This window comes from Hyperolius riggenbachi, chromosome 8 (assembly GCF_040937935.1).
Source record: "Hyperolius riggenbachi isolate aHypRig1 chromosome 8, aHypRig1.pri, whole genome shotgun sequence".
Taxonomy (NCBI): Eukaryota; Metazoa; Chordata; class Amphibia; order Anura; family Hyperoliidae; genus Hyperolius; species Hyperolius riggenbachi.
The window spans coordinates 127,210,461-127,237,794 of record NC_090653.1 but is presented as its reverse complement, the minus strand read 5'-3'; the positions used below and the strand labels follow the sequence as shown (position 1 = coordinate 127,237,794).

General features: G+C 44.2%; 1 protein-coding gene and 1 long non-coding RNA gene across 9 annotated transcripts in view; one reads left to right on the top strand and one right to left on the bottom strand.

Moving 5' to 3' along the window:
- The window catches only part of IL1RAPL2 (interleukin 1 receptor accessory protein like 2), a 1,439,628-nt gene that overhangs the window by 1,322,778 nt on the left and 89,516 nt on the right, over nucleotides 1-27,334 (top strand). For all 6 annotated transcript variants that reach the window (XM_068251064.1, XM_068251062.1, XM_068251061.1 and 3 more), the window contains one exon: nucleotides 26,569-26,698. In XM_068251064.1, coding sequence (XP_068107165.1) covers nucleotides 26,569-26,698 — 130 coding nt within the window. The remainder of the gene's footprint in view (nucleotides 1-26,568; nucleotides 26,699-27,334) is intronic.
- LOC137529101 (uncharacterized) overlaps nucleotides 1-27,334 on the bottom strand; it is a 101,937-nt gene that overhangs the window by 67,295 nt on the left and 7,308 nt on the right. For all 3 annotated transcript variants that reach the window (XR_011023583.1, XR_011023584.1, XR_011023585.1), the window contains exon 2: nucleotides 26,523-26,635. This is a non-coding gene — a long non-coding RNA (uncharacterized lncRNA). The remainder of the gene's footprint in view (nucleotides 1-26,522; nucleotides 26,636-27,334) is intronic.

The window sequence follows — 27,334 nt, the reverse complement described above, 5'->3', positions numbered from 1 at the left end:
CGGATAGCCCATTCGAATAGCTCCAGCTATTCGGAGCTCGAATACCGAGCTCGAATAGCTGAAAAAGAGCTCGAATATTCGAGCTACTCGAATATTCGAGCTCTGCTGAGCACCGTGAGGTACTGGATCTTAAGGAGAGATGCATTAGACTTTCAATGAGGCAATTTAGCTACAAATCAATGGCAGTTAATGTGTGACTCTCTGCTATTGTAGTGTAATGTATTTCCCTTTGGTTACATGTGTTTGGATGTGGCCTTGCTGAATGCTGTTATGGTCGCAGTTATCATTTGAGGATTGATGATTTTATTTCTTTGTGGGTTTCTTTTTTTTTTTTTTATAACAAGTAATAATACATTTAAGGAAATGTTATTTGTTAAAGGAAGAAGTTCAATTGGACATTCTTTGCTGTTAGCTTGTTAAGTTCTTACATTTTAATTTTCGATAGCCTCTCTCACAAGTTCTGACATCCCAGTCTACCGGAAGGCAGTCCTTGTCATCAAGTATAGGAAGAAGGTGCTAGACTAAATTATAACGTCATCCACTGTAGTTCTGTGAATGTTGAGTTGAGAATTTAACTAAACTTGTCACAAAAGGCAGCATGTAGTTATTAGAATCCTGATCCTATTTCTTCTCCAAATATGAAGTTTAACCTATCATGGAAATCTTCATGTCCTGTTTATTATTTGCCTTCTATTCTCATCATTGCTTGGTGTTGCCTGTAGTGACTAAAGGGTTTTACACACATGAGGACTTATCTTTCACACTTCGGGTATCAGGACTCAGTTCTTTGGGTGACAGTTAGGCACCTTTTACACCAACACTTCAGTTGGCATGTGTTAGTGTGCGTTAGTATGCGTTAGTATGTGGTAGTGCGCGTTGGTACGCTTTTTTTCCATAGCAGTGCATTGGGAAGAAGATTTCAGTTAAAACGCGTTAAGTGTGAAAGGTGCCATAGGAAAACATGGGACTTACTTTGAAAATCAGTTTTCTTTCCGTTTTAACAGACAGCAACTGATTAAGTGTAAAAGGACACTTAGGCCTACAAGCTAGATATCAGGGAGGGTCGATTAAGAGTGTATACAAGGTTTTATTCCTGACACTATCTTGCTTTTTAGTACTTAAAGCAGACCCAAACCAAACAATTTTTTAAATAAAAATATTTAGTTGCACCACTCTGACGCATACAAAGATACATAAACACTCCTTCAAGCCTATGAGCATTTCAGTGCATGCTTTTCACCCTTCTCTTTTCATAACTAGGGTTATACAGGTGGCAGCCATTAGCAATTCCTCTATTGCCGGACACCTCATACTCCACTAGTCTGCCGAATTCTGTCCCGGCAATGTGAAAGGAAGGGAGGGGTTCCTCCAATAAATGTAAAATATTTTATATTTGTCATCATGCAGCTGAAAAAGGGCTGCTATTTATAATCATTTAGAAAATAGATTTTATTTCTGAAATCTTGTATTTTTAATTTGGGTCCACTTTAAGAGAAGTGCATCTGTTACCAGCTCTGATCAAAATCTATAATTTGAAGAACCTCATTGGGGCATCTAACTGCAACAGAGAGCTGAAATTTGGAAAAGTAATAAAACCACATAACAGAACAATTCTGTTTTTCAGATGTGTAATACTTCACTGTTAGCTCTGTTTTGGAGGGTTGGTTTATAACTTATTGTGAGTGGTTCAAGTCACTGGTTCTGGCAAATGGATGCTCCATGGGTAAAAATCAAAATACATGAAGTGCAACTTTACTGAACACATACATTTAATGGATAAAAGCAGGAAGATCATTTGGGAAGACACAAATTGGCCTTCCTGGACTGTATGACGCACATCAAAGAGAGAAGATAAAGAGCAAAAAGTCTCAGGAAATCTATTCACACAGACCAGTTACACCCTTTTGATTTCCACAAACCACGGTGGTTTATGTATTTCCTTCACTCTTTAGTACTGCAGATATTGCTCTGTCAGAGTGATGATGAAACATATTTTAGAATACAAGGTTATATTTGCCTCTGTCACAGAAATGCATAATGTTCTTATGTATCAAATGATAGGTCCAGTGACTTCTTTAGAGCTGTGTAGCACATTACCACTCCCCAGGATGCTTTGTAGTTAGTTAAATAATTCTTGCAGGGACTATGGGCCTGTCTATTAAAAATTGTTGCAGTTCTGTGGCCCAGAAATGACCAAAGCCTAAAGTCTGAAAAAGCAGATTTAAAGAGGAACTTAAACCCAAGTTTGAACTTCATCCCAATCAGAAGCTGATACCCCCTTTCTCACAAGAAATATTTACCTTTTCTCGAATAAATCATCAGGGAAGTCTGTATGGCTGGTATTGTAGTTAAACCTCTCACACAGTGTGTTGTAATGACCCTGGTCCTGACAGTTTGCTGTCTGTGAACCTCTTTTTTCTAACTGCCAGTGCCAAGCAAGCAGTATCTCCCTCTGTGCATAGAACTCTTAGTAAACGAACATTCCACACAGATATAAGAAGGGGGAAGAATAAATAAAACTGGTTTAAAAAACAATACAATAGAAGAAGATGAGGTGGCTTACCTCAATGAAGACAAATGCGTGTAATAAATTAATTTTAATATGCATTGCTTTTTCTTAATAGGGTGCTTTAAAACACCCTCCACAGTTCCAATTCCACACAGATCACCTGGCAGAACTTAAAGGGTACCTAAACTGAGAGGGATATGGATGTTTCCTTTTAAATAATACCAGTTGCCTGGCAGTCCTGCGGATCTCTGACTGCAGTAGTGGCTGAATCACACATCTGAAACAGGCATGCAGCTAATCCAGTCTGACTTCAGTCAGAGCACCTGATCTGGATGCTTGTTCAGGGGCGTTGGCTAAAAGTATTAGAGACACAGGATCAGCAGGAGAGTCAGGCAACCGGTATTATTTTAAAAGGAAAAATCCATATCCTTCTCAGTTTAGGTTCCCTTTAAGGCGTCACCATCAGTCAAGTCTCAGAATGGGGCAAACACTGACTAAACTATAAATAAATAAATGTTTATTGCAAAAAAAGAAGCAATTTTATTAATTGTTATTTTCACTACAGTTCCTCTTTAAAGGGAATATCCAGGCATATTAAAATAATGACATTTACTTACCTGGGGCTTCCTCCAGCTCCTTGCAGCCAACATGTCCCTCGCAGAAGCTTTGCTCACAGCCGCCGGCCGGCGGTCTCCACCGGTGCAGAGGCCGACCTCGCGAGAAACTACTAGAGGAAGGGTTTTAGTCTGAAAGGATCTTTTTCGTTAAGGGTTTTTTTTTGCATTTTTTGCTAATTAGCACTATGAAGAAGGTGTGTCTCTGGAGGGTAGTGTAGGGACATCAGGAGGAGAGTTTATATTCAATTGGGAGGATAGAGTTATGTAAACAATGAGGGACAAATGTTTAAACAAGTGACAAAAACAGAGTTGAGTTGAAAACAGAGTTAACCAAAACACAAAACCGTACTAAACCATGAAGCCAATATGGGCCATCAAAACTAGCCAAACTGTAAATGTATCCATTTTGCGTACTACCAAAACCGGTGGAAACTCTGAAGACAAGTTTGCCAAGCAGCAGAGCATTGTGGGAGTTATAGTTCAGCAATATCTATTGTCCCTTCCTCCTGTGAGGTTTTATTTCAGTTTTCTCTCGGATAAGCGCATAAAATATCATTCTCGACAAAACCGTTTGCTGGAAAACGAAGTACATATTTCAATGTCTCCCTAGTCCTGATGATGGATTCTTTATTATTGTTAAAGAAATTGTTGTCAGAGCTCTTTGTATGAGGATTATAAATAAGATGCTGTGTGGCTGAAATGTGAAATGGTAACCACAGATTGATATAGCCAGAGTTGGCAAAGCCCGCCTGAAAAATTGCTTGGGGGACTACATAGGAACTCCTCTAGGAAATAGTTTGCTTACTGAGCTTCTACAAGAAAATCACTATTACTTTCTGAACCTTTTAATTGAGGTCAAGATTATTGCTGACAATTGAAGAGTAGGTATTTCCATTAACTGCCTTTTATTAGCTGACTTTTAATACATCATTCTGCTTACAAAGTACCGTATAGTGTGTATGCAGCGGCATCACTTATCACACCTTTATTATGTGTTTGTGAAGAAGCAATCTCTCGTTTCATATAAATTGCAAACCTGTCATCATCGTTAAATGACCAGCTTGTTCCAGGCTTCCAGACAACACTGCACACAGTCAGAGGTGAACTAATGGAGTTTGTATGATCAGTCACATTCAAAGCCACCCAGAATGACTTATTTCACTGTAGGGGCTTTCCATCATTGGTGGTGACAGTCTGATGTGGAGATAATTCTAGTCTTTAATACTTCCGAACCACTGATGCTGGCATATTCCTTATGTTTGATGGGCTTGGCCAAACCGCAGTACTTCGTCCACCCAGCAAATCTGCTGCTGCAAAAAAGGCCAACCCTGCACCATCTACCCATCGCACTGCTGTAGATCACTTGAACCACTTTTGGTAGACACTACCGCTCCATGCAAAGAACACCCCTTGAGACCTGCCATTTTCAGCAATGCTCTGAATGCATTTAACCATTACAGTTTGGCAATTGTCACGGTTACACAAATCCTTAGGATTGCCTATTTTTCTTGCTTTAAACACATATTATACAGCATCCTTATCACAAAAAAATTGCAAGCCTTGTACACACACTAGATGGTTATCCACCAAGGCCACTAGTAGGAACCGACTCTTCCCAGAATCTAATATGTGTACAGCAGCCCCTAATCCCCCTTGTATTGGGAGCTATAAGACTGGTGGATTGTCTCAGCCAAGTGTAGGCCAAGAGTGTTGTTCTCCTACTCACCTCAAGCTGTATCATTAGCCTGCAGGCTAGCGATGTGTCTATATAGACTGATAAATCGAGCCCCAATCCCTGCTGGGCTACAGTTCAGATACATATGTATATAGGCTATTATTCTTGCTTCCAACACAATTTGATTACAGCCTTAAGAACACTTGAAGCGAAAATTAACTAATGAAATAAACAATTGTATTTATCTTCCTTCTCCTAAAAAATACTTTTTAATATACCGTATATACTCGCATATAAGCCGACCCGCATATAAGCCGACCCCCCAACTTTTACTTGAAAAACTAGGAAAAAATGATTGACCCCCATATAACCCGGGGGTAGGAAATGCTGGATTGGTGCAGGCCGCGTGATCCGCCCAGTGTGTCCCAGTATAGCTAGTATAGTGCCCAGTATGGGTAGGTAGTGCCTCAGTATAGCTAGTAAAGTGCCCAGTATAGCTAGTATAGTGCCCAGTACAGGTAGGTAGCACCCCAGTATAGCTAGTATAGTGCCCAGTATAGCTAGTATAGTGCCCAGTATAGCTAGTAAAGTGCCCAATATAGCTAGTAAAGTGCACAGTATAGCTAGTATAGTGCCCAGTATAGGTAGGTAGTGTCCAGTATAGCTAGTATAGTGCCCAGTATGGGTAGGTAGTGCCCAGTATAGCTAGTATAGTGCCCAGTATGGGTAGGTAGTGCCCCAGTATAGCTAGTATAGTGCCCAGTATAGTGCCCAGTATGGGTAGGTAGTGCCCCAGTATAGCTAGTAAAGTGCACAGTACAGCTAGTATAGTGCCCAGTATAGCTAGTATAGTGCCCAGTATGGGTAGGTAGTGCCCCAGTATAGTTAGTATAGAACCCAGTATAGCTAGTAAAGTGCCCAGTATTGGTAGGTAGTGACCCAGTATAGTGCCCAGTATAGCTAGTAAAGTGCCTCAGTATAGCTAGTATAGTGCCCAGTATAGCGCCCTCCCCGCTCCCCCCACGGCCGCCGCTGCTATTACCTGCTCAGCCAGTGGCCGCTTCCTCTAATCCGGATTCCCCTCTCCTCTCCGGGTTCTGCCCTCCATAAGTGTTTCACAGCAGCGCGCCCCGCGCTGCTGCTGTGACGAGGCAGGAAAGAGCGCGGCTTCCTGTAGCGGTGATGTATCGCCGTTACCAAGGGAACGGCTCTTTCCTGCCTCCTGCCTCGTCACAGCATGTGAAACACTTATGGAGAGGTGAACACGAAGAGGAGAGGGGAACCCGGATTAGAGGAAGCGGCCGCTGGCTGAGCAGGTAATAGCAGCGGCGGCCGTGGGGGGAGCGGGACCACTGACCACGGACCACCACAACAGGACTCGCATACAAGCCGCCCCCCAACTTTTGGCCCCCTTTTTGGGGGTCAAAAGTTCGGCTTGTATGCGAGTATATACGGTAGTCCAAAGTTTTATTTTATGTTTAAATCTACTTTTTAAGTTTTAACTGATTTATTGTTTTTGCTCAATGACACATTTATTGAAGTATGCCAGAGTTAAAATCTATCAACTATTGATCCTTTTTGTCTCTTTCTTGCTCTCAGAAGCCATTTTCTGCTAGGAAAGTGTTTTACAGTTGGAATTTCTTATCAGTGAGGGTCACACTGTAGTCACTTCCTGTCTGAGTCAGGACTGGGTCAGCCACTTACATACCTGATATTTAACTCTTTCAGGCAGAGAAAAAAAAAAGGAACACAGCATAGTTATTGGTGTGCTTGGCACTGTACATTACCATGCCTATCTCATCATGTCACACGTCACTTTAAAGGGAAGCTTAAAGGATAACTATCAATAACATGTTTTTCAAACTGGGATGGTAATAGCTTGCTTAGATGTTCCTAAATACTGCTATATGACTCCCCCTGCTTATCTCATACGTTAATGTTTTATGTGTCACACAGGTAAACAGATAGGTGTTGGGGACTGGTGTTGGACCAGTGAATCATGAGAGAATTTATTTATTTATTGTATTTATAAAGCGCCAACATATTACGCAGCGCTGGACATTAATTTAGGTTTCAGACAATATTTAGGGGTGACATACAGCAATATGACAATACAGGAATACAAGTAAAACCAGATTACGCAGCACAGTATGAGTACAAGGTAATGCTTAGTCAGTCACTGGATGGAGCATGGAGATTAGGCAAGTTAGGTTCACTCAAATGCATAGCATGGGTTTACAGTAATGGAGGTGCATGATCAGGTAGGACACAAAAGGAATCCCCCCCTCCATACATCCGTTAACCCTCTGTGTACTTTCTAGCTTTTGCATGTGACACAGGTCTCACTAGTTGCTTTTCTCTCACTGAATGCACTGTTCAGATAATATGTGGGGCTTTCAGTGATAGCTGTAGTGTCTGAGGAGAACTGGTGTGCAGCCTCAGCAGAAAGTAATATATGTCTTATCTGCTACACTGAGTAAAATAAACATTCTGTACTATCATATGTGAAACCTGACAACAAAGCAGGATTTTCACACAAGTTTTTTTCTTTTCTGTCATAGAAAATGAGTCTGTAGTGTTCTGATAGATACAGAGACTAGTACTCGCTGTGACATTACACTTCAAATAAAAAAGAGCCACCTCTGCTAATGGATGCCACTGAAATTTACACAAACCAAATTTTATAACATTTGCTTATTGATAGTTGTTCTTTAACCATTTTAGCCGCCTGGACATGATTGTCATGTCCAGGCGGCTGTTGTAGAGCTGCTGCGCGCTTCAGCGCGTGCCCCCACACTCCCGTGCCCCCCCCCCCCTCAACCCCCGTTATCCCTTAAGTCAATAAATGGGAAAATAGTTCTTATCAGAAGCCGCAGTCTTTCTGAAAAAAAAAAAGTTTCCCATACTTCCTACACGAGTGGCCAAATAGTAAAACTACAAACACATACATTTGTTTTAAATAAACACATATTATTACATTTACAATTAACTGTTTACCCCTCCCCCCCCCCCCCCCCCCCCCCCACACACACACACACACACCAAAAATTACACAAATAATTTTTTTACAGAAAATTGAAAATGTAAAAAAATTACAATAAAAAAAACAAACAAACAAATAGTTACCTAAGGGTCTGAACTTTTTTTATATGCATGTAAAGAGGGTATATTACTAATATTTTTTAAATTATAAGCTTGTAAATAGTGATGGAAGCAAAACTGAAAAAAATGCACCTTTATTTTCAAATAAAATACTGGCACCATACATTATGTTAGGGACATAATTTAAATGGTGTAATAACCGGGACAAATGGGCAAATACATAGGTTTTAATTATGGTAGCATATATTATTTTAAAGCTATAAAGGCTGAAAACTGAGAAATAATGATTTTTTTTCATTTTTCTCTTAATATTTCTGTTAAAATGCATTTAGTTTCTCAGCATAGGAAGCTCCCTGAGAGCAGAGAGCTGTCTGTGACTAATACACAAAGCGCACACACACAGAACCTGCAGAGGGTGTGGAGGGGGCGTGCATAACTTCTCCCTATCACAGCAGAGGCAGTGCATTCCTCTTTGGCTCGACAAAGCTTGACAAAGAAAGGAAGATTAGATATGTTACAGAGACAGTGCAACTAGAAAAGGCTGCAGTAAGCCAGACCACATTAGAACAGGAATAGGAACTTATAGGATAGAAGAAATAAGGCTGACATTTTTGCCACAGAGTCTCTTTTTATATCTGTTGTCTCTGGTACACATTAAGTTTCACTTAAAAGAGTGAAAATGAAAAGCCTGTTATGTAAGGGTATGTCTTAATGCTGGCAGGATCAGTGGGTTTCAGGATTAATAACTTACCTGTCCACCTGAAATTCATTAATGTCAGAAACTCAGAATTTTACATGCTTATTTTGAGTCATCATGTGACAGAGCTCTTTCCCTTGCTTTGTCAAGCAAGGTCCAGCACCTTGGCAGTCTGGGACACCTCTAGTATATTGTTGTGCAACTACTGGTACTGGAAACAGCAAGTAGGGTATGAGTATGGTATTGTAGCCATTGCTTTGTTGAAGGTATTTATTAACAAGCACTTATTTATTTTTATTTTTTCAACTCAGAAAACGTAATGCTTTGTACTTCAGGGGTGCATAAAGCCTTTAAAGGGAACCGAAATTAAAACAAGAAAAAAAGTTTACCTAACCTGGGGCTTCAACCAGCCCCCTGCAGCCACCCTGTGCCCGTGCTGTCACAGATCGAGTTTCCGGTCCCCCGCTGCCACTTAGTTTTGGTCTTCCCTACTCAGCCATGTGGATGGCCACTGCGCTTGCTTGGCCCTGGCCGCGCGCATCCTCAATCACTCTTCCACCAATGGGAGTGTCCTGCACATGCACAGAACAAGGAAATCTTGTTATTATGCCCATGAGCAGGAAGCTCCCGGCGGCGGGGGCATGATCGAGGACGCCTCGACTACGCAGGGCAGGCACAGTGGCCATCGACTGGCCAGTTGGCAGGCTCGAAACTAAGTGACGGCAGGAAACCGGAAACTCGATCTGCGCTGGCACGGGCACATGGTGGTTGCAGGGGGCTGGTAGAAGCCCCAGGTAAGTTGAACTTTTTTTTCTTGTGTCAGTTTAGGCTACCTTTAAGCTTAATTCATAAAAATGTGCTGTAAGACAGCTGCAGAAAACGTCTGTTTACGGCTATTTTTTTAGTGTGAGCTAGTATCTGGGTTATGTGCCTTTTATTCTCAGTAAATCTATTTCTGTGAAAAGGTTCCCATGTCAAAACTGCATATTATAAAGTACCCATCCAGTCAGACTACAGGGTTTGTTCAGCTGTGATAATTAAGTATTTTGTTTGAACAAACAATCCACATTTGAGGATAAATATGTCAACCTGTACATCTTTGATCTACAGAATCTGGCAAAACACACATAAATTATCCTCTCAATGTGATGCATTCTGTTTTGGTGGAAAATGGATTACAACTATACAGAGATGGATTAAGATGTAATGGGGCCCTAGGCAAGGTAGTAGATTTGGGGCCTTCTTGTGGTCCTTTTGGTAAGCTGAAGTGGAGAGAGAACAATGAAGAGGGCAGGTGGGCCCTTTGACACCCACTAAGCCCCAAGTACTTGCCTAGGTTGTCTGGTGGATTATCCTGCTCTCTCTCTCTCTCTCTCTCTCTCTCTCTCTCTCTCTCTCTCTCTCTCTCTCTCTCTCTCTCTCTCTATATATATATATATATATATATATAGTATATATCTTGGATATACATGTTGAAGTGGGAATGGCGATGTTATTATGTTATTCTTCTGACCTTTGTAACATAGAACATCCATGATCATCCGCATGGGTTTTTGGTAACATTGCTTTTAGATTAGGTAGAGCTCACTTTGCCAGTTTGCATTGGAAAAACTTAAAGAAAACCTGAACTGAAAATTAAAAGTCAAAATAAGCATACACAAGTCATACTTACCTCCCATATAGTCTACTCCTCAGTGTCTTTCTCCTCTCCCGCGTCCTGTTTGTTCACTGTGATCAAGGGAATTTTCCGTCCTCCATTTTGAAAATGGCCATTACCCATAACAGCTTTCCGGTCAGCACACAGTTAAACTGTAATATTTCAGATCTGACAAAATATTGTCAGAACTGGAAGGGATTATTGTCAGAAGAAAATGGTGAGCTTCTGAGAGGAACTGATGGCAAGGTAACTATGCAATGTTCATTTGAAGTTACCTCATGTGTTTATTTTAAATATTTTTACTCAGTACAGGTTCTCTTTAAGGGACAACTGACGTGAGAAATATATGGAGGCTGCCACATTTATTTCCTTTTATACAATACAGGTTGCATGGCAGTCCTGCTGATCTATTGGGATGCAGTAGTGTCTGAATAATGCCAGAAACAATTGTGAAGCTAATGTTTCAGATCTGACAATAGTGTCAGAAACACTTGATCTGCTGCATGCTTTTTTAGGGTTTATGGCTAAAAGTATTAGAGGTAGAGGATCAGCAGGATAGCCAGGCAACTGGTATTGCTTAAAAGTTCTAACAGAAATAAATATGGCAGCCTCCGTATCCCTCTTGCTTCAGTTGCCCTTTAGGAATCTTATTTGAAAAAGTACTCCTGAAAAAAAAGAGCTATGGAGGCTGCCATATTTATTTCCTTTTATATTATACCAGTTGCTTGGCTGTCCTGCTGATCCTCTGCCTCCGCGACTTCTCCATGATAGGCACTATATTGGTTTCTGATCTTTCATTAATGGGCCAGCTAAGGTGCAGACTAAAGGCTGGTACACACACAACACAATAACGTTCTCAGTCAAAAGAGTGGATTTTTCTCTTGTCTATGTTGCACTGTTCTGTAGACAGCTCACCGTGGTACTGTACTTCAGACCACCTTTTAGGTGCTTCAAGCTTGTTCTACACAGACTTGCAGTCACACCTGAAGAAGCAGTTGACATACCACAAAATGCATTGAGCTATATGTATTTCTAATTAATTTGCCTTAATCATGTTGTTCCAAAGGCAAGTCACTATACACTTTCTTCCTTTTGAGCCTTTTTTTATGATTTTATCTTCCCTCATCCTTTTAAAGATTCTTGCAGCCAAGTCAGTTGTAATGCTAATTTTCTAGTTTTATTATAAGTACCATATGCGGTCAGTAGAGTCATAGGAATATTGGAATCCCTGATTTGTATTCTTGTTCCAAGTGAGTTACTCAGTAAACATAGCCAGGATATCATTCATTACTAACGTCAGGAAACTAGCCAGCAATGGAAGCCTGCAAATCTTTTTTTTATGACAGTGGTCCAGCAGCCCACTGTGCTGAATTGTTTTACATCCTTTGAAGTTCACCCAGAGCCGGATTAAGGCTAAATGGGGCCCTAAGCAAAGTAACTGATTTGGGCCCCCCCATCATGTCGTAATAGAATCAGAAGATGCAGCTGCACAGCAATATGCCGCACACACCGGGCAGCCGAGCTACTGGTTGCTATGGGCAACAGCACGCTTTCCTCTGTGGGTGCACAATGCAGGGAATAGCAGGGGCAAAATGCAGAGTGAGAGATGAATGGCTGGGACATTTGCACTCAGGGGCTGGGGCACCCCTGTGAAGAGGGCGCCAGATATCACAGCAGCAGCACTTTCCCCCTGCATCTCCAGCCTGGCAATAGCAGAAAGCTCTGGACACCGCCAAACCGGAAGCCATTCCCCAGACAGAATTACATAACCACTCCCACCACCGAACAACCAATTTCCTCCCAAACTAGACAGCCACCATGCAGCCTCCATCCCAGTGAATACGATAGTCCAGCAGAGAAGGCAGCCGCAGTGGGGGAGAATGACAGCACCAGATGAATCACATTCACCTATTGCGATCCAAGTAATAGAGGTCCCGTCATCCGGAGCCCATCTGTCTCCTCTAGAGTGCTGCCGCTCTGTTACTACTACTATTACTACTTCCTACTTCCTGTCTGATCTGAGAATCAGGAAGTTCAGAGCGAGCGGCTGCACTGTGGAAGAGACAAATGGGTTTCAGATGACGGGATCTCTATCGCTTGGATCATGGATAGGCGAGTGAGCGTTTGCCATCTGCTGCTATCATTCTTGCTGCAGCTGTGGTTCTCTGTGGGAAGGGAGGGTGGAGTGGGCAGCGGCAGAGCGCACAGTAGCAGGAGGGGGACCTAGGAGGAGAGCCTGGCTCTGAAGACAATCAGCAGCGCACGGCATCATTTGACAAGACAAGACAAATAACATTTATATTGCGCTTTTCTCCTGGTGGACTCAAAGCGCCAGAGCTGCAGCCACTAGGACGCGCCCTATAGAGAGACTTGCCTACGGTCTCCTACTGAATAGGTGCTGGCTTACTGAACAGGCAGAGCTGAGATTCGAACCCTGGTCTCCTGTGTCAGCGGCAGAGCCCTTAAAGGGACTCCGAGCAGTGCCTGTGGATATGCCTTTAAGCATACCCACAACTAATTCATTACATCCTCACACCTACCAGCATGATGTTTGTAATTATATCCCCCTGGGTTCCTTATATTTCATTGCATTGTGCTGAATCGAGCTGCCAACTTTGGAGAAAAGTCGTCCTGTGGCCGTGATTTCGATCGCGAAAATATTGAAAACTAAAAGGCATAGAGCAGTCGTTTATATATCATTGGAAAGAGGAGAAAAAGAGCTTTGAAATGATATGCATCTTTCCATAGTTACTGCACTGCTCAGAGTCCCTTTAACCATTATACCATCCAGCCACCGCTGACTTTGGAGAAAAGTCGTCCTGTGGCCGCGATTTCGATCGCGAAAATATCAAAAACTTAAAGGCATAGAGCAGCCGTTTATATATCATTGGAAAGAGGAGAAAGAGAGCTTTAAAATGATATGCATCTTTCCATAGTTACTGCACTGCTCAGAGTCCTTTTAACCATTATAACATCCAGCCACCGCTGACTTTGGAGAAAAGTCGTCCTGTGGCCATGATTTCGATCGCAAAAATATCAAAAACTAAAAGGCATAGAGCAGCCGTTTATATATCATTGGAAAGAGGAGAAAGAGAGCTTTAAAATGATATGCATCTTTCCATAGTTACTGCACTGCTCAGAGTCCCTTTAACCATTATACCATCCAGCCACCGTTGACAGGATGGCAAGGGCTGGTTTATGTGCTGATGGGGCCCCTTTGACTCTGAATGGGGCCCCAAGCGACTGCTTTTGTTGCCTGGTCTGTAATCCGGCCCTGAGTTCACCATACATGGGCAAGTCACGTCTTGGGTGGAGGGTGGAGACAACCAAAAAGCGATAACATAAGTTAAAACCAGTTTCAAAGGAGAGGTGTTGTTGGCTTACCTCTCCAGGAGACACACACCAGTCATATTAACCCTCCTGGCGGTATAAAAAAATACGCCAGGAGGCAGCGCGGCAGTTTTTTTTTAATTTTTATTTTCTATATCATGTAGCGAGCCCAGGGCTCGGTACATGATAGCCGCTGCTCAGCGGCATCCCCCCGCCCTCTTCGATCGCCTTCGGCGATCTCCGATCAGGAAATCCCGTTCAAAGAACGGGATTTCCTGGAGGGCTTCCCCCGTCGCCATGGCGACGGGCGGGAAGACGTCACCGACGTCACTGACGTCGGGTCGTCATTGGGAGTCCCGGGCCACCCCTCGGCGCTGCCTGGCACTGATTGGCCAGGCAGCGCACGGGGTCTGGGGGGGGGGCGCGCGCCGCACCGCATAGCGGCGATCGGGCGCGCGGCGGCGGCGATCGGGGTGCTGGCGCAGCTAGCAAAGTGCTAGCTGCGTCCAGCAAAAAAAAAATTAAACAAATCGGCCCAGCAGGGCCTGAGCGGCACCCTCCGGCGGCTTACCCCGAACTACGTTCGGGGTTACCGCCAAGGAGGTTAAGGTGGATACTTTCTTTTTTTTGTACAAAAATAGGGACAACACATTTTGCATGTGTCTCCCACTTCCTCGGGTCAATACAACCTCTAGCTTTGCAAACCCCAGCCATTTAGGACTTTAACTATATTGAGCAAAAAAGCAGGATAGATCAAATAAACTACTAGTTAATGTGCCAAACAGTCGGGATTTGCAAGGGTTGAGGCTGTATTGACTTAAGGGAGTGGGATAGACCCGAAAAATGTGTTGTCCCTATTTTTGTACAAAATTGAAAATATCCACCAAAATTCGACTGATGTGTGTCTTCCGAGAGGTAAGCCAGCAATTTCTCTCCTTTCAATGTTTTTAATGTATTTTATCAATAGCCTAAATTGTTACTTATACACTGCTACTCTGCTGGGAGGTTGTAGTTTAGTCTGCTTTTATAACGAGAATCTGTTGAAGCAGTATAAAACCCTGACATAATATTTAATAGAAACATTTTTCCTACTTTTTATATGCCATACGGTTTTCATTTTTGCTTTTGTGCATAAGTATTATTATTCATTTAGAAATTATACGTTCCCAAAGTACACTTTTTTGCTCTGAAAGCTGACTTTGCATTTTATTCATAACTGCTTTATTCATCTTCGAACGTAAGCAGAAATGCTTTATGATGCTTTCTGATTGTCTCACGGTCTTCAGGAGAGTTTGCAGTGTCAGAGAAGGGTTTATTTACATTTCTCACTTGATACAATTAAACACAAGATCACATTATCTCTAGTTTGGATTCCTTCAGCTTTCCCTGCAGGGGAGCTTCTAAAGCCTGTGCTTAACCCTTTGAATGCTGTTCTAGTAAACAAAAAAAAATGTTGGTAGTATAGAATATGCTGTAAATAATCTATTAGAGCAAAGAAGAAATGCTGGGTTTCATCCCGCTTTAAGGAGTACAACCATTTGATTTTCTAAGATCTAGGGACCTAAACAAGAGTGGGGGCTTGTTGTTTCCCCCGCTGGTTTATATTGGTGAATGCAATCTCTTGCAGCCTGACTTGTGAGAAAGATTTGATATACAGCATATATTCTGGTGTGCTATAATATTGCACTATTGGCTTCTGGTCTTTTTCTTTGTGTTTTTTTTTTTGGTTCCTGGTGTTCCGGAAAGATCGAGTCCCTGTCTCTCAACCTCTTTGTCAAGCTACAAACAAACTACCGTACTACTTTTCTAACTTCAACTGTATTTTTGTTTACCTTTTCTCTATGTTCTATTTTCAGTAAACAGGACAATAATATGTTTACATCTTAGAAGAAAAGGGGGCAGAAGCATGAAAGACAAACAACCCAAGCAGTCCATATAAGAACACATATAAGTGGTGCTCTATGTATGGAATTACAGTAAATCAATAATTGCATGGCCTATTGTAGATGTAATATGAATAGGACTTTGGAAAATTGCCTGTCTTCCTTCCTGAGCATTTAGCCACAGATCTATTATACAGTGTGTGTTATTCTTATTGAGAGCCCTTCCCTCCAGCCTCCTCCTGTTGCCTTAGGGAAAAGCAAAGCTTATAGATGTTGTTCATGTTCCTCCTGCTTCACTTTTCAACAAGGGGACCTTAATGTTCACAGAGGTTAACCTTCTTCCACTGCGGGCCTGGTGTGCTAAGTAAAGGCATGGTGCTGTCACTGCTGATAGAATGTTCCTCCTATACATCAGTATTAATTGTCCACTTCTATTAAAGTCAAATGTGACGCACATCCATGTGGATTTTGATCACATAGGGAGAGGACACTGGTAGATCCTTAATGTGGTTATTCATTATATTATGAAGGGTATTGATCTTATATGAATCAGTCATTGGAGCATACAGCATAGGAAGAAAAGTCATGTAAGATTATTTCACAGTAAAGTTAGTGCCATCCTGAATGAGTGACCTCCAAGGGATTTTCATATCTTAGATTTTCATCTAGTCTAGTAGGGCCAGTTCTAGTAACAATGGGGCCCCCGGCCAAAATAAATCTGGGTCCCCCCTGACAGACACCCGCTAGCCAGAAAGCGGTATGAGAGGCCCTTTGTTGCTGCCAAATTTCCCTCCAGGGCCTGAGGTGGCTGCCCCCCCCCCCCTCAATTTTAAAGGGCTTCCGAGGCGAGGGGCAACTATCAAAGTTCACTCACATGGGGCTTCCTCCAGCCCCTAGCAGCCGTTTCAGCCCGCTACTCCAGTCCTCACCTGTGTCCCAACGATCGGCAACCTGCCAGCAGGTCGTCTCTTCTGCCCCTGTGCGGGCACTCATACCCGCGCCTCCACGTCATCTGGCACATACTGGACCTGTGTAGTTGTGCATAGGTGCAGTACACACCAGATGACGTGACCGCAGAAGAGACGACCCGTTGGCGGGTTGCTGATCATTGCCGGTAGCCAGAGGGACACCAAGGAGGACCAGAGCAGTGGCGAGGGACTGAAACGGCTGCTAGGGGCTGGAAAAAGCCCCAGCCAGAGGCATAGCTATGGGTGGGCAAGGGGAGACACATGTCCCTGGGCGCAGCACTGTGAGGGTGCTCAGCACAGCCGTTGCACCTCCATATGCATGAGAGGTGACTTGCTAGCTGCCCGCAGTGCCTTGGCTTCTCTCCCTCCCTCTGCAGAGGAGTGCAGAAGCATTAACAGCAGCAGAATAAGGCTATCTAAAGGGGGCACATCAAGCTATCTAAACAGGGTGAAGGGGGAGGTCACATCTGGCTATCTATTGGTATTTGGCTGTTAAAAATGGGGCACATCTGGCTATCTAAATGGGGTAAGGGGGCACATATGGCTATCTAAATAACATTTGACTCCACCCATGACTGACCACATTCTGATGTGGGGCCACACCCATTTTGTCCAGAGGGGGCGCAAAAACTGTCTCTGTCCCCGGGCGTTGAAAACCCTAGCTACGCCTCTGGCCCCACGTGAGTAAACTTTGATTGATGACCTTCACCCGAAGTCTTTTAACTGTGCTCCTTGGGGCCCCTGCAGAGTCTTTGGCAGAGAAGTGTCTCACCTGTTCTGGCGTACGTGCTCCTCTGTCAGTCTGTGACTCCATGCACTCCCCAACTTCATCGTTGCAGAGGTACCTCTCCTGCATGACCTGGTACATTTTATTAGGTAATATCATGCTGCAAGTCACAGAGAAGATGCAGCCAGCAGTGGATGGAGACAGGCGTGCATGGAGCCACAGAGTTGAGAGACACTGCTCTGCTAAAGACTCTACAGGGGCACAAGGGAGCAACTGCTAAATTGGGGGAGGACATCTTGGGGGGGCCCTACAGGCTCTGGGGTCCTGGGGCAATACCCCCCTTTACTTGTATGGTAGTGCTGGCCCTCCAGGCTAACCTATCAACAGATATCCCCATCACCATAATTTCTATTAAACATTTATGTAAGTGTAAAATATTATTACCTGCATGCCGTAATTTAAGTAGACACAGGAGCACAACATCCATAAGTTCCATGACTATTTCTTTTTTATATCTCACACATTAGCTCTTTAGGACCGAATCCTTTAAAGCTTTTAAATCTCTGCTCATACAGGCTGTTTTATAGGATTTTTTGCTGGAATGTATACAAATATAATTGCACTCTGGTTTTGTTCTCAACCTGTTTATTGTTTGTAGAGGCAAACCAAAAGAAGGAAAGCAGGCACTCAATAATAACTATGGATGCTGTTTGTTTAGATGGCTAGCGGTGTGGACCTCCAGCAGGGGCTACGTGCTCACGAAAAGATAGACAAGAGTTTGCAAAAACCACTGAAGAAAAAAGGAGTTTGTCTGGCACTGTAGCTTTAATGCAGTAGTAGCAAGTGTACAAACATCTGTAGTAACCACATTGACAAAAATATGTTCAAATGAGGTGTGAAGTACTTATCGTGCTTTGCTGGGGTGAGGGAGGTAGCTGTGGGCGCCAGACGGTGCACGGCCTTACGACCATTTCACAATATTGTGAGCTTTGATTCCTCGGAGGCTAATGTGCACAAAGTGCAGGACGGGAGAGGCCATTGAAATAGTCTACTTCCTAGTTAGGTCCATGCCTACCCATCCCACGTGACAAGGGGCCAGACTATAGGGAAGAAGCTTGTATTCGCGTCATAAAGGGGCGGTATAGACACATCACCACGTAAGGGAGATGCTCATGGGGCTGGAAGGCGGGCGCATCGCCATGGTAACGTAGTCCATCCCAAGACTACCGAGGGCAGCGGCTGAGAGCCATCAGCCAATGGACAGAGAGGGGGCGGATTCACCATGCGTGCGGGCTAAGCATGACGCTAATGGGTGCAGTAAGGGGGTGTTACGTCACTGGCCGTGGTGAAAAACCTCACAGCCAGCGATGCGACAGGGGGGTGTGGTATGGCTTGTGTTGCTAGGTAAATTACTATAGCAATAAGCTTAGTAGCAAGTAGCGTAGTGAACAGGACTAAACAACTCAGGATGCGCTGTAATCGGCGCAAATAAGAATGATCCCAAGCCGAGGGGGATGGGAGAGAAAGAAGGGAGGGAAAAGAAGGAAAGAGAAGGGAAGGAAAGAGAAGAGGAAGTGAGAAGGTGCAAAGTGAGCAAAGGTGAAAAGACGGTAGAACGGGGCACTAAACCTAAAAATAGATGCCCATAGAGAGTGGAGGTGGAAAGAAAAATTGGAAACATACTCCAAGTACCAAATAGATACACTGGAGAATAGAAGAACACACCCGAATAGCATACACTATGACCGCAAGGAGAAGTATAAAAAATATACTAAGCTATTATAAAAGTTGTATGAACTATAGAGAATTAAACCAGTGCGGTCATACGTATAGAGGGTGAAGGGTGGTGGTAGACCTTAGGCCCAAGCAAAGAAGATGGGAGTTAAGGGTCAAGGAAGCATACTAAATCAACATAATCATATAAACCCAGGGGGCTATAACGTCTGTCTTGAAGATCCACTTTGCTTCAAGTTTAAATAGCAATTTTTTTCTGTTGCCACCTCTGCGAGGAAGGTTGCAGAGATCCACAAAGGCAAAGGATAGAAGGCTGGGGTCTGAGTTGTGGGCAGTAGCCATGTGTTCTACAACCCTAGGGCAGCCCTTACGCTTTGGTAGCAAATGTACGTGTTCTAAGATCCTATCTTTGACCATCCTGGTTGTCTTGCCAACGTAAAAACGGCAAGGACACCACAAGGCATAGACAACATAGCTAGTCCTACAGGTTGCAAAAAAGGGACCTTGAAGTGAACAGGACCCAGTTGGTAAGACTTGCCCGTCTTCATGTGGTGACATGCCTTGCATGCAACAGCACAACAATGGTTCCCTGTAGAGGCTATGCTGTGCGTTTTACTACACCTCCCCTGTCGCATCGCTGGCTGTGAGGTTTTTCACCACGGCTGGTGACGTAACACAGGGGAAGGTTTACTGCACCCATTAGCGTCATGCTAAGCCCGCACGCATGGTGAATCTGCCCCCTCTCTGTCCATTGGCTGACGGCTCTCAGCTGCTGCCCTCGGTACAGTCTTGGGACAGACTACGTTACCATGACGATGCGCCCACCTTCCAGCCCCACGAACGTCTCCCTTACGTGGTGATGTGTCTATACCGCCCCTTTATGATGCGAATACAAGCTTCTTCCCTATAGTCTGGCCCCTTGTCACGTGGGATGGGTAGGCGTGGACCTAACTCGGAAGTAGGCTATTTCAATGGCCTCTCCCGTCCCACACTTTGTGCACGTTAGCATCCGAGGAAGCAAGACTCACCCCATTGCGAAACGGTCGTAAGGCCGTGCACCCTCTGGCGCCCACAGCTACCTCCCTTACCCCAGCAGAGCACGATAAGTACTTCACACCTCGTCTGAACATGTTTTTGTGAATGTGGTTACTACAGATTTTTTTCGACTTGGGACTAGATCACCCAAAGGACTTAACGCCAGGTGGGATCTCGCTTTGGTTACAGGTTGATGCTTTTTGGTCATTTTCCCCCCTTTTTTTCCTTTCTTTCCTTCCCCCCCCGCAAGACCCCCCTCCCCCTCCTCCCGCCTCCCTTTCCTTCCCCCCCTCCCCTCTCCTATTCACTGCCCCTCCCTGATCTACTCGCTATTTGCTATGTGTGACAAACTATCAACATGTGCACATGTAGTTTTTGTATTGCTCCCAGGTTCGTTGCTCCTTTGATTTCATTTCTGTTGCTGTATGATTTTAAAAGTGTTTTAGGGATGTGTCAGTGTTTGGTGGCAAGTGGCAAATATTGATTTACCCCTCCCTCAGTGGGTGGTCCACACTCCGCCTTTCACTGCCCCATCCCCTCTTTTTAAACCTCACACAGAGGGCTGTAAGAATGACTATGATTAAAGTGAACCTTAAGTGAGAAAAAAAAAATGAGTTTTACTCACCTGGGGCTTACCTCAGCCCCCTGCAGCTGATCGGTGCCCACGAAGAGTCGCTCTGATGCTCCGGGTCCCGCTGGCGGCCACTTCCGGTTTCGCCGTCAGGACCCGTCAGGCTGGGGAACGCGGCTGATACTACGCGTTCCCAGCCAAAATAGCACCCCTATGCGGCCATATGTCCGCATAGGCACTCGTATGCGGACATATGGCCGCATAGGGGTGCTATTTTGGCTGGGAACGCGTAGTATCAGCCGCGTTCCCCAGCCTGACGGGTCCTGACGGCGAAACCGGAAGTGGCCGCCAGCGGGACCCGGAGCATCAGAGCGACTCGTCGTGGGCACCGATCAGCTGCAGGGGGCTCAGGTAAGCCCCAGGTGAGTAAAACTCAATTTTTTTTTCTCACTTAAGGTTCACTTTAAGGACTTCATGTCTGAAACATGTTAGTCGAGTGCTTTTATGTAGATCTGGATATGTCCTGAATAAAATTTATTGATCTGTTGATCAGATGTTTGTACACTTGCTACTGCTGCATTAAAGCTACAGTGCCAGACAAACTCCTTTTTTCTTCAGTGATTATTGTTTGTAGAGGACAGATGAGGCATTTTATGGTATATATTCCAGGGAAATTCCATGTTTGTTGAGCAAAACTAACGGCCCGTTCTCACTTGAGCGGGAATCGCGCGATTCCCGCTCAAGGCAAACCGCTAGCGGTTTTCTAAAAACTGCTGCAGCATGTAACACATGGCAGTGTTCTCACTGCCGCATTTGCGGTTAGCGTTATCCGCAAATGTGTTACATGCAGCGGTTTGCCGGCGATTCGCGTTTAGCGTTTAGCGATCGCGATTAGCATGCATAGCACCGATCATCACGATCGCATCAAAGCCGCCGCATGTTCAGTGATTTTTCTGCGTTAATCTCGGGAAAGTCACTCCAGCAAAATGCTGGCGGTAATCACCGGCGTTTTGCGATTATAGGTGTGAACGGGCCCTTAGGGCTTGTTCACACTAGGGTCGCTTTCGGGATATTTCAAACGCTGGCAATTTTGAAAATCACACTAAAAAGTCCTTGTGCAATGATTCCCTATGAGAGTGTTCACATCTGAGCGGTTCGATTACAATTCGCTCACCAAAGTGCTGCCTGTACCATTTTCAGGGCGATTTGCCTATAATGGCAGGTATAGGGAAATCATAAAACGCTTGAAAAAGCACTTTGTATAGCGATTTCCCGAGAATAAATACACTGTATTTATTCTTTTTGGGGTCAACGAGTTCACTTCCTGACTGACGTATTAATTTTATTGTAACCCTAAAACAAACCTCAGCCATATAAACTTGAGTATGTGATGATAAACTTCACAGTCACAGGCTATCTTCAGCGATAACTGCATTAGAAATTATTATTATTACTTTTTTTGTTGTTTTTCCAAAGCAACTATCAGGAGATTTAGTGCTATGGCTAACGGTGTCTGCAGGAAGCTCTACAGAGTCAGGAGAAAGCCCCTCCCAGTGACTTTTTTTTTCAAGCCTACCTATTGCTCATTTATTGTGATGGATGGCTTTACTGACCAACAGGGAAGCTCAGCTAGTGTTATTCAGTTCAGCTCATCATGTGTACTGTCTGTAATCTCTTCAACTGCTGAAATCTGAAACATACAGTTTTAACTGAGGGTAACCCCAATCAGTGATGAGCGAAAATGCGATATCCTTTTCGCATTCATCTTCACGAAAATATTGTAACATTTGACTTTCCAAAATGCCACTGAAGATCATTTTGTAATAAGTTTGCAATTTTTCACATTTTTTCACAAATGTTTGCAATAAAATGAACGATTTTTGCACTTTTCGCATCAAAAATGATTGTATGCGTTTCCGAGAATTTTTATTTCAGAAACAAAAATTTGTTTTCTTGAACCATATTGAAAAAAATACAATGTATTTATCTAATATTTTTGTGAAAATTGAAAATAGCATTTTCGATGAGAAAATGACTGGTGAAAATTTGCAACACTGCACACAATGATGTCGTTTATTATTATCTGTTCAGTTTATTTGCCCAAGTTTACTTCATGGTCACATTAAAGCCACATCTGCAGTTCCTTTATTGTGCCGTCTCTTTGCAACAGCCCACTTGTGAAAGGTTAAATGCAGCTTGTATATTTTAAGTGCTGAGACTATGAAAAGGTCAGAGACAAGCCGTCCTCTTCTGTGCTCTAATTTGGGACTGCAGCAACAATGGAAGTACTTTACTCCAGTGTGTTCGTGAGAGCTCTAATCAGAATTCTAACATATGGTGCTCTTATGCATCATTTATATAATGTCTTGCCTGAGTCTGGATCACTCGCATCCTTTGCTCATACTCCTGCTTGTTTAGGTCAAAGCTGTAAGAGGGCTTTCATGTCACTTCCAGTGTCTGCTCTTGTTGTGACCTATTTTATATGGCGGCAGATGCTGCTCATATTTAACCTTCTAAGGTGCTATAGCAAACACAGATGTGATTCCAGCACTGTGTCACAAGGCAATACTTATTGATGATGGACAGAAACTTGTCTCAAGTGTAAAGAGCATTCATCTGTATTCTCTACACATGTATTTTCATCTTTAAAAGGAACCTGTACTGAGTAAAAATATTTAAAATAAACACATGATGTAACTTCAAATGAACATTACATAGTTACCTTGCCATCAGTTCCTCTCAGAAGCTCACCATTTTCTTCTGACAATTATCCCTTCCAGTTCTGACAATATTTTGTCAGATCTGAAATATATCAGTTGCTGTCAGTAAAATATCAGTTGCTGTCAGTTATAGCTGAGAGGAAAACTGATGTGCCCGGTAATGTCCATGTTTTCCTATGGCTCAAGTGGGCGATGTTACAGTTTAAGGCCCCGTTCACACTTGCGGTTCGAGTCCGCAAGTGTCCAGGGGTCCGGGGGCCGCAAAGAGACCATACGGGTCTCTGCGGTGGCCCCCGAAAACCACAAGTTGCGGATCCGGAATTGATCAGTTCCGGCTACAATAAAGTAGCCGGAACTAGATACATTGCAGTGCCGGAAAGGCACCTCAAGCATGGTGGATACCGGCGTGTAGTCCGGGCCCCCCAAGTGGCATAGGACCGGTGCTGGAAGCATCCGGTCCTATTGCCAGTTTGATGAGAAACATCCGTTTCTCATTGCACAGCATGGCCGCATGTTCGGGTCAGGATCTGGCCCGGGTCCACAGCCGCACGGGGACGTACGGCAAAAATGCAGCAAGTTGGAAAAAAGCCGGATAATCCCCGGGGCTGCGTTCCGGATCGGATCTGGATCCGGTTGGTCGCACGAGTGTGAATGGATACATTGATTAACAATGTATCCATTTACCATCCGCTGTGTACGGAGCGTTCCGGGTCCGGGGAAGCCGGACCTGGAACGCTAATGTGAACCGGGCCTAACTGTGTGCTGACCAGAAAGCTGTTATGGGTAATGGCCATTTTCAAAATGGAGGACGGAAAATCCCCTTGATCACAGTGAACAAACAGGACGCGGGACAGGAGAAAGACACCGAGGAGTAGACTACATGGAAGGTAAGTATGACTTGTGTATGCTTATTTTTACTTTTAATTTTCAGTTCAGGTTCTCTTTAAAAATACATTTCTAAATACATAGATGCGCTGCATAAGGACGGATTTTGGTTTTGTAAGTAAACCTGCCATTTAATCACTAAGGTTATAAAAGCACTGCTCTACATGAGGTATCTTACTACACATTGTAGATCAGAAGTACCCATTAGATAGCTCGTGATCTGCCCACCTGAGTGCCGTACACAACGTACTCTGTCTCTTTGTCATCTTGGTTGAGCTTAGTACGATATGATGTCTCGATGTTTTGCCTACCAATGTAGAGTATTATTATTATGTTACAAGGTGGGAGTCCATACATTTATAAGAATTATGAGCTACTAGTGATTACAATTTGGTCAGACACTGAGCATGATATTTGTGACAATGATGACTAAAATAATATTTGGTCAAGCATTGTTCTATTTGGCTGACTGTGAAGGACTCTAAGATATGCAGCTAATTGACTAGCGACTTATGGTAATCACTGATGGACTGCTGCTGTGCATGTGCTACAGGTGTGGCTTGTGGTAATCACCAGGGTTGCTCGCCAGAGATCGCGAATTCGAATTTACCCGTGATCACGGGTAGATTTTCATGATTGCAGAACTTAAATTCGAAAAGCGATACTGCTCCCGAATTCGAAGTTAAATGTACCCGAATAGTCACTCTCGAATTTGGCCGTGATAACGGGTGTTAACGTGTGATCACAAATTTGGCTTCGGTATCCAGGGGGGATGACGTCAATCTGGCTATGGTGCGCACCAGTCCAGCATGGCCATCACTACGCAAAGAGTTGTTTGCGGTGTGTTACACAGTGAGTTTGGTGTGTCAGTGTGAAGGAGTACTCTAATTACACTCCCTGATTGATGTATATGTTACGGCCAGAACCCGAAGTCTGGCCACTTCGGGTTCTGGCCGGTCACAACTCGAAGTGGCTGCCTGAAGCAGCCAATACACGAAATGCTGCCTAATTTCGGGCTTTGGCAGGCCAGAACGCATTCTGACTAAACGTGGCCGGCCAAGTCCCAAAGCTCACCTATTTGAAAGTGCTGTCCCCTGCTCTGTATCCTGTGTTATTGTTCCGCTTCCAGCAGCAGCCCGGCCTGATTCTCTGTGCAGAGAGTCGGAGGAGGTAACGTTCACATCAAAGCATCGGCTCTTAGATTAGAGCCGGCTCATTTGGTCAATGAACTTCACAGTTCACACTGCAGCCTGTGGAAACCTGAGAGTCGGAGGAGGTTAACATTCACATCAAAGCATCGGCTCTTAGATTAGAGCAGGCTCATTCGCTCAATGAACTTCACACTGCAGCCTGTGGAAACCTAATCCAACCTGCAATCTCCTTGCAGATCTTCACACAGTACAAGCCTCTTTCCTCTCCCGGCCATAACTCACACTGTTTATCCATTGCTAGGTAATAGCTGCCAGCCAATTATATGCTGTTCTGATTGAGCCAGACTGCATAGAAGGAGCTCCTCACACACACATGCTGCGGTTGCACAGCTTTCACACAGCTGTGAGGGGGGGGGGGGGGGGACCAGTAATAGACTCTGCCATTCGGAATCATGCTAGAACAGCTTTCCCTCTGAAAGATGGTGTGCACTGTAATCTGACTCTGACTCACTTTTCTGGGATGCTGTGGACCATTAGCAGCAAGGTGACAAATGATTTCCCCCCCTTATCACCCCTATGTATCAGTACTGTTACGACCAGAACCCAAAGTTTGTCCACTTCAGGTTCTGGCCGGTCACAACACGAAGTGGAGATTTGTGCATTTTGGACTTTGGCCGACTGACTTCGGCCGTTTCTAGAACTGGCTGGCCAATGTCAGAAATTTACAGCATTTTGGACTTTGGCCGACGTCAAATTGGCCAATTCTAGAAATGTCCGGCCAATTCTAGAATTGGCCGATTTCTGGCTTTGGCCGTAACATATACACATGCAAGATGTTTTAAAGCACTTTAGGCCTGCAATTTAGCATTCAATGTGATTTCTGTCCTTAAAACGCTGCTTTGCGTCCAATCCAGATTTTTCCCTGGGACTTTTGGCGTCTATCCCACTCCGCCATGCCCCCCTCCAGGTGTTAGAGCCCTTGAAACATCTTTTCCATCACTTTTGTGGCCAGCATAAATGTTTCTAGTTTTCAAAGTTCGCCTCCCCATTGAAGTCTATTGCGGTTCGCAAACGTTCGCGTGAACCGACTTTCGCGGTAGGTTCGCGAACCGAAAATCGGAGGTTCGGGCCATCTCTACACTTTATACAATACTGCAACATGTAATACCAAAAATATATAATAACAAAACAAAAAAAGAGTACTGTGCATTTTATGCTCGAGAACCACTTTGTATGTAATGTATGAAAGTTTGTAGCTTACGTCAGCAGAGACACCTAACACATTATTGTCTCCATCTTCCCCTCAGGTAGCCCACTCAGCGTATTCTGCAGAGCATTCTTTGGATTCAGTGGAGAGTCTGGCCCCATGATCTACTGGATGAGAGGAGAGAAATTCATTGAAGAACTGGAAAATCACATCAAAGAAGGTGTAATCAGGTATTTAAATTAATTTAGCTTATTACACATTTTGTTCATGTGTATGCACGGCCGGATTTAGGCCATGGCCTAGGGCACCACAGGAGCAAGGGCACCAAAGCAGCAGGCTGAACTTGTGCAGCATTTGCAAACTTGCAAATGCTGCAATGCAGGGAGATCAGGCGAGCACCTGACCATGGTACTCTGCTGCTAGCCGCCTGTACAGCAGCCACCTTGCTCTCTGTGCACGTTTTCATTGAGGCAGGCGGCTATGGACTTGGGCAGCATTGGAGACAGAGGGGAAGAGGAATCTTCGGCACTGGAGACGAGCTGAGAAATGAGTGACACTGATAGCTGCTGTGGTGTGAAGGCAAGCTGGCTACCTATATTAAAAGGGGAGGGGAAGTGGAAAAAGGAGGGAATACAGGAGTCATCTGGCTACCCTATACTAGAGGGAAAGGGGAGGAGTCATCTGGCTACCTATTCTGGAGGGGGGTCATCAGGTTACCTATACTAGAGTGAAGGGGCATGGGTTACCTGGCTACCTATACTAAAGAAGGGCTGTCACGGAAGAGACGTGAGAAAAGAGAACGCAATTGCAATCGGTTTGCTGCACCGATTGTCATTGCATTGCCAGATCTGGATTGTCTGTCTGTG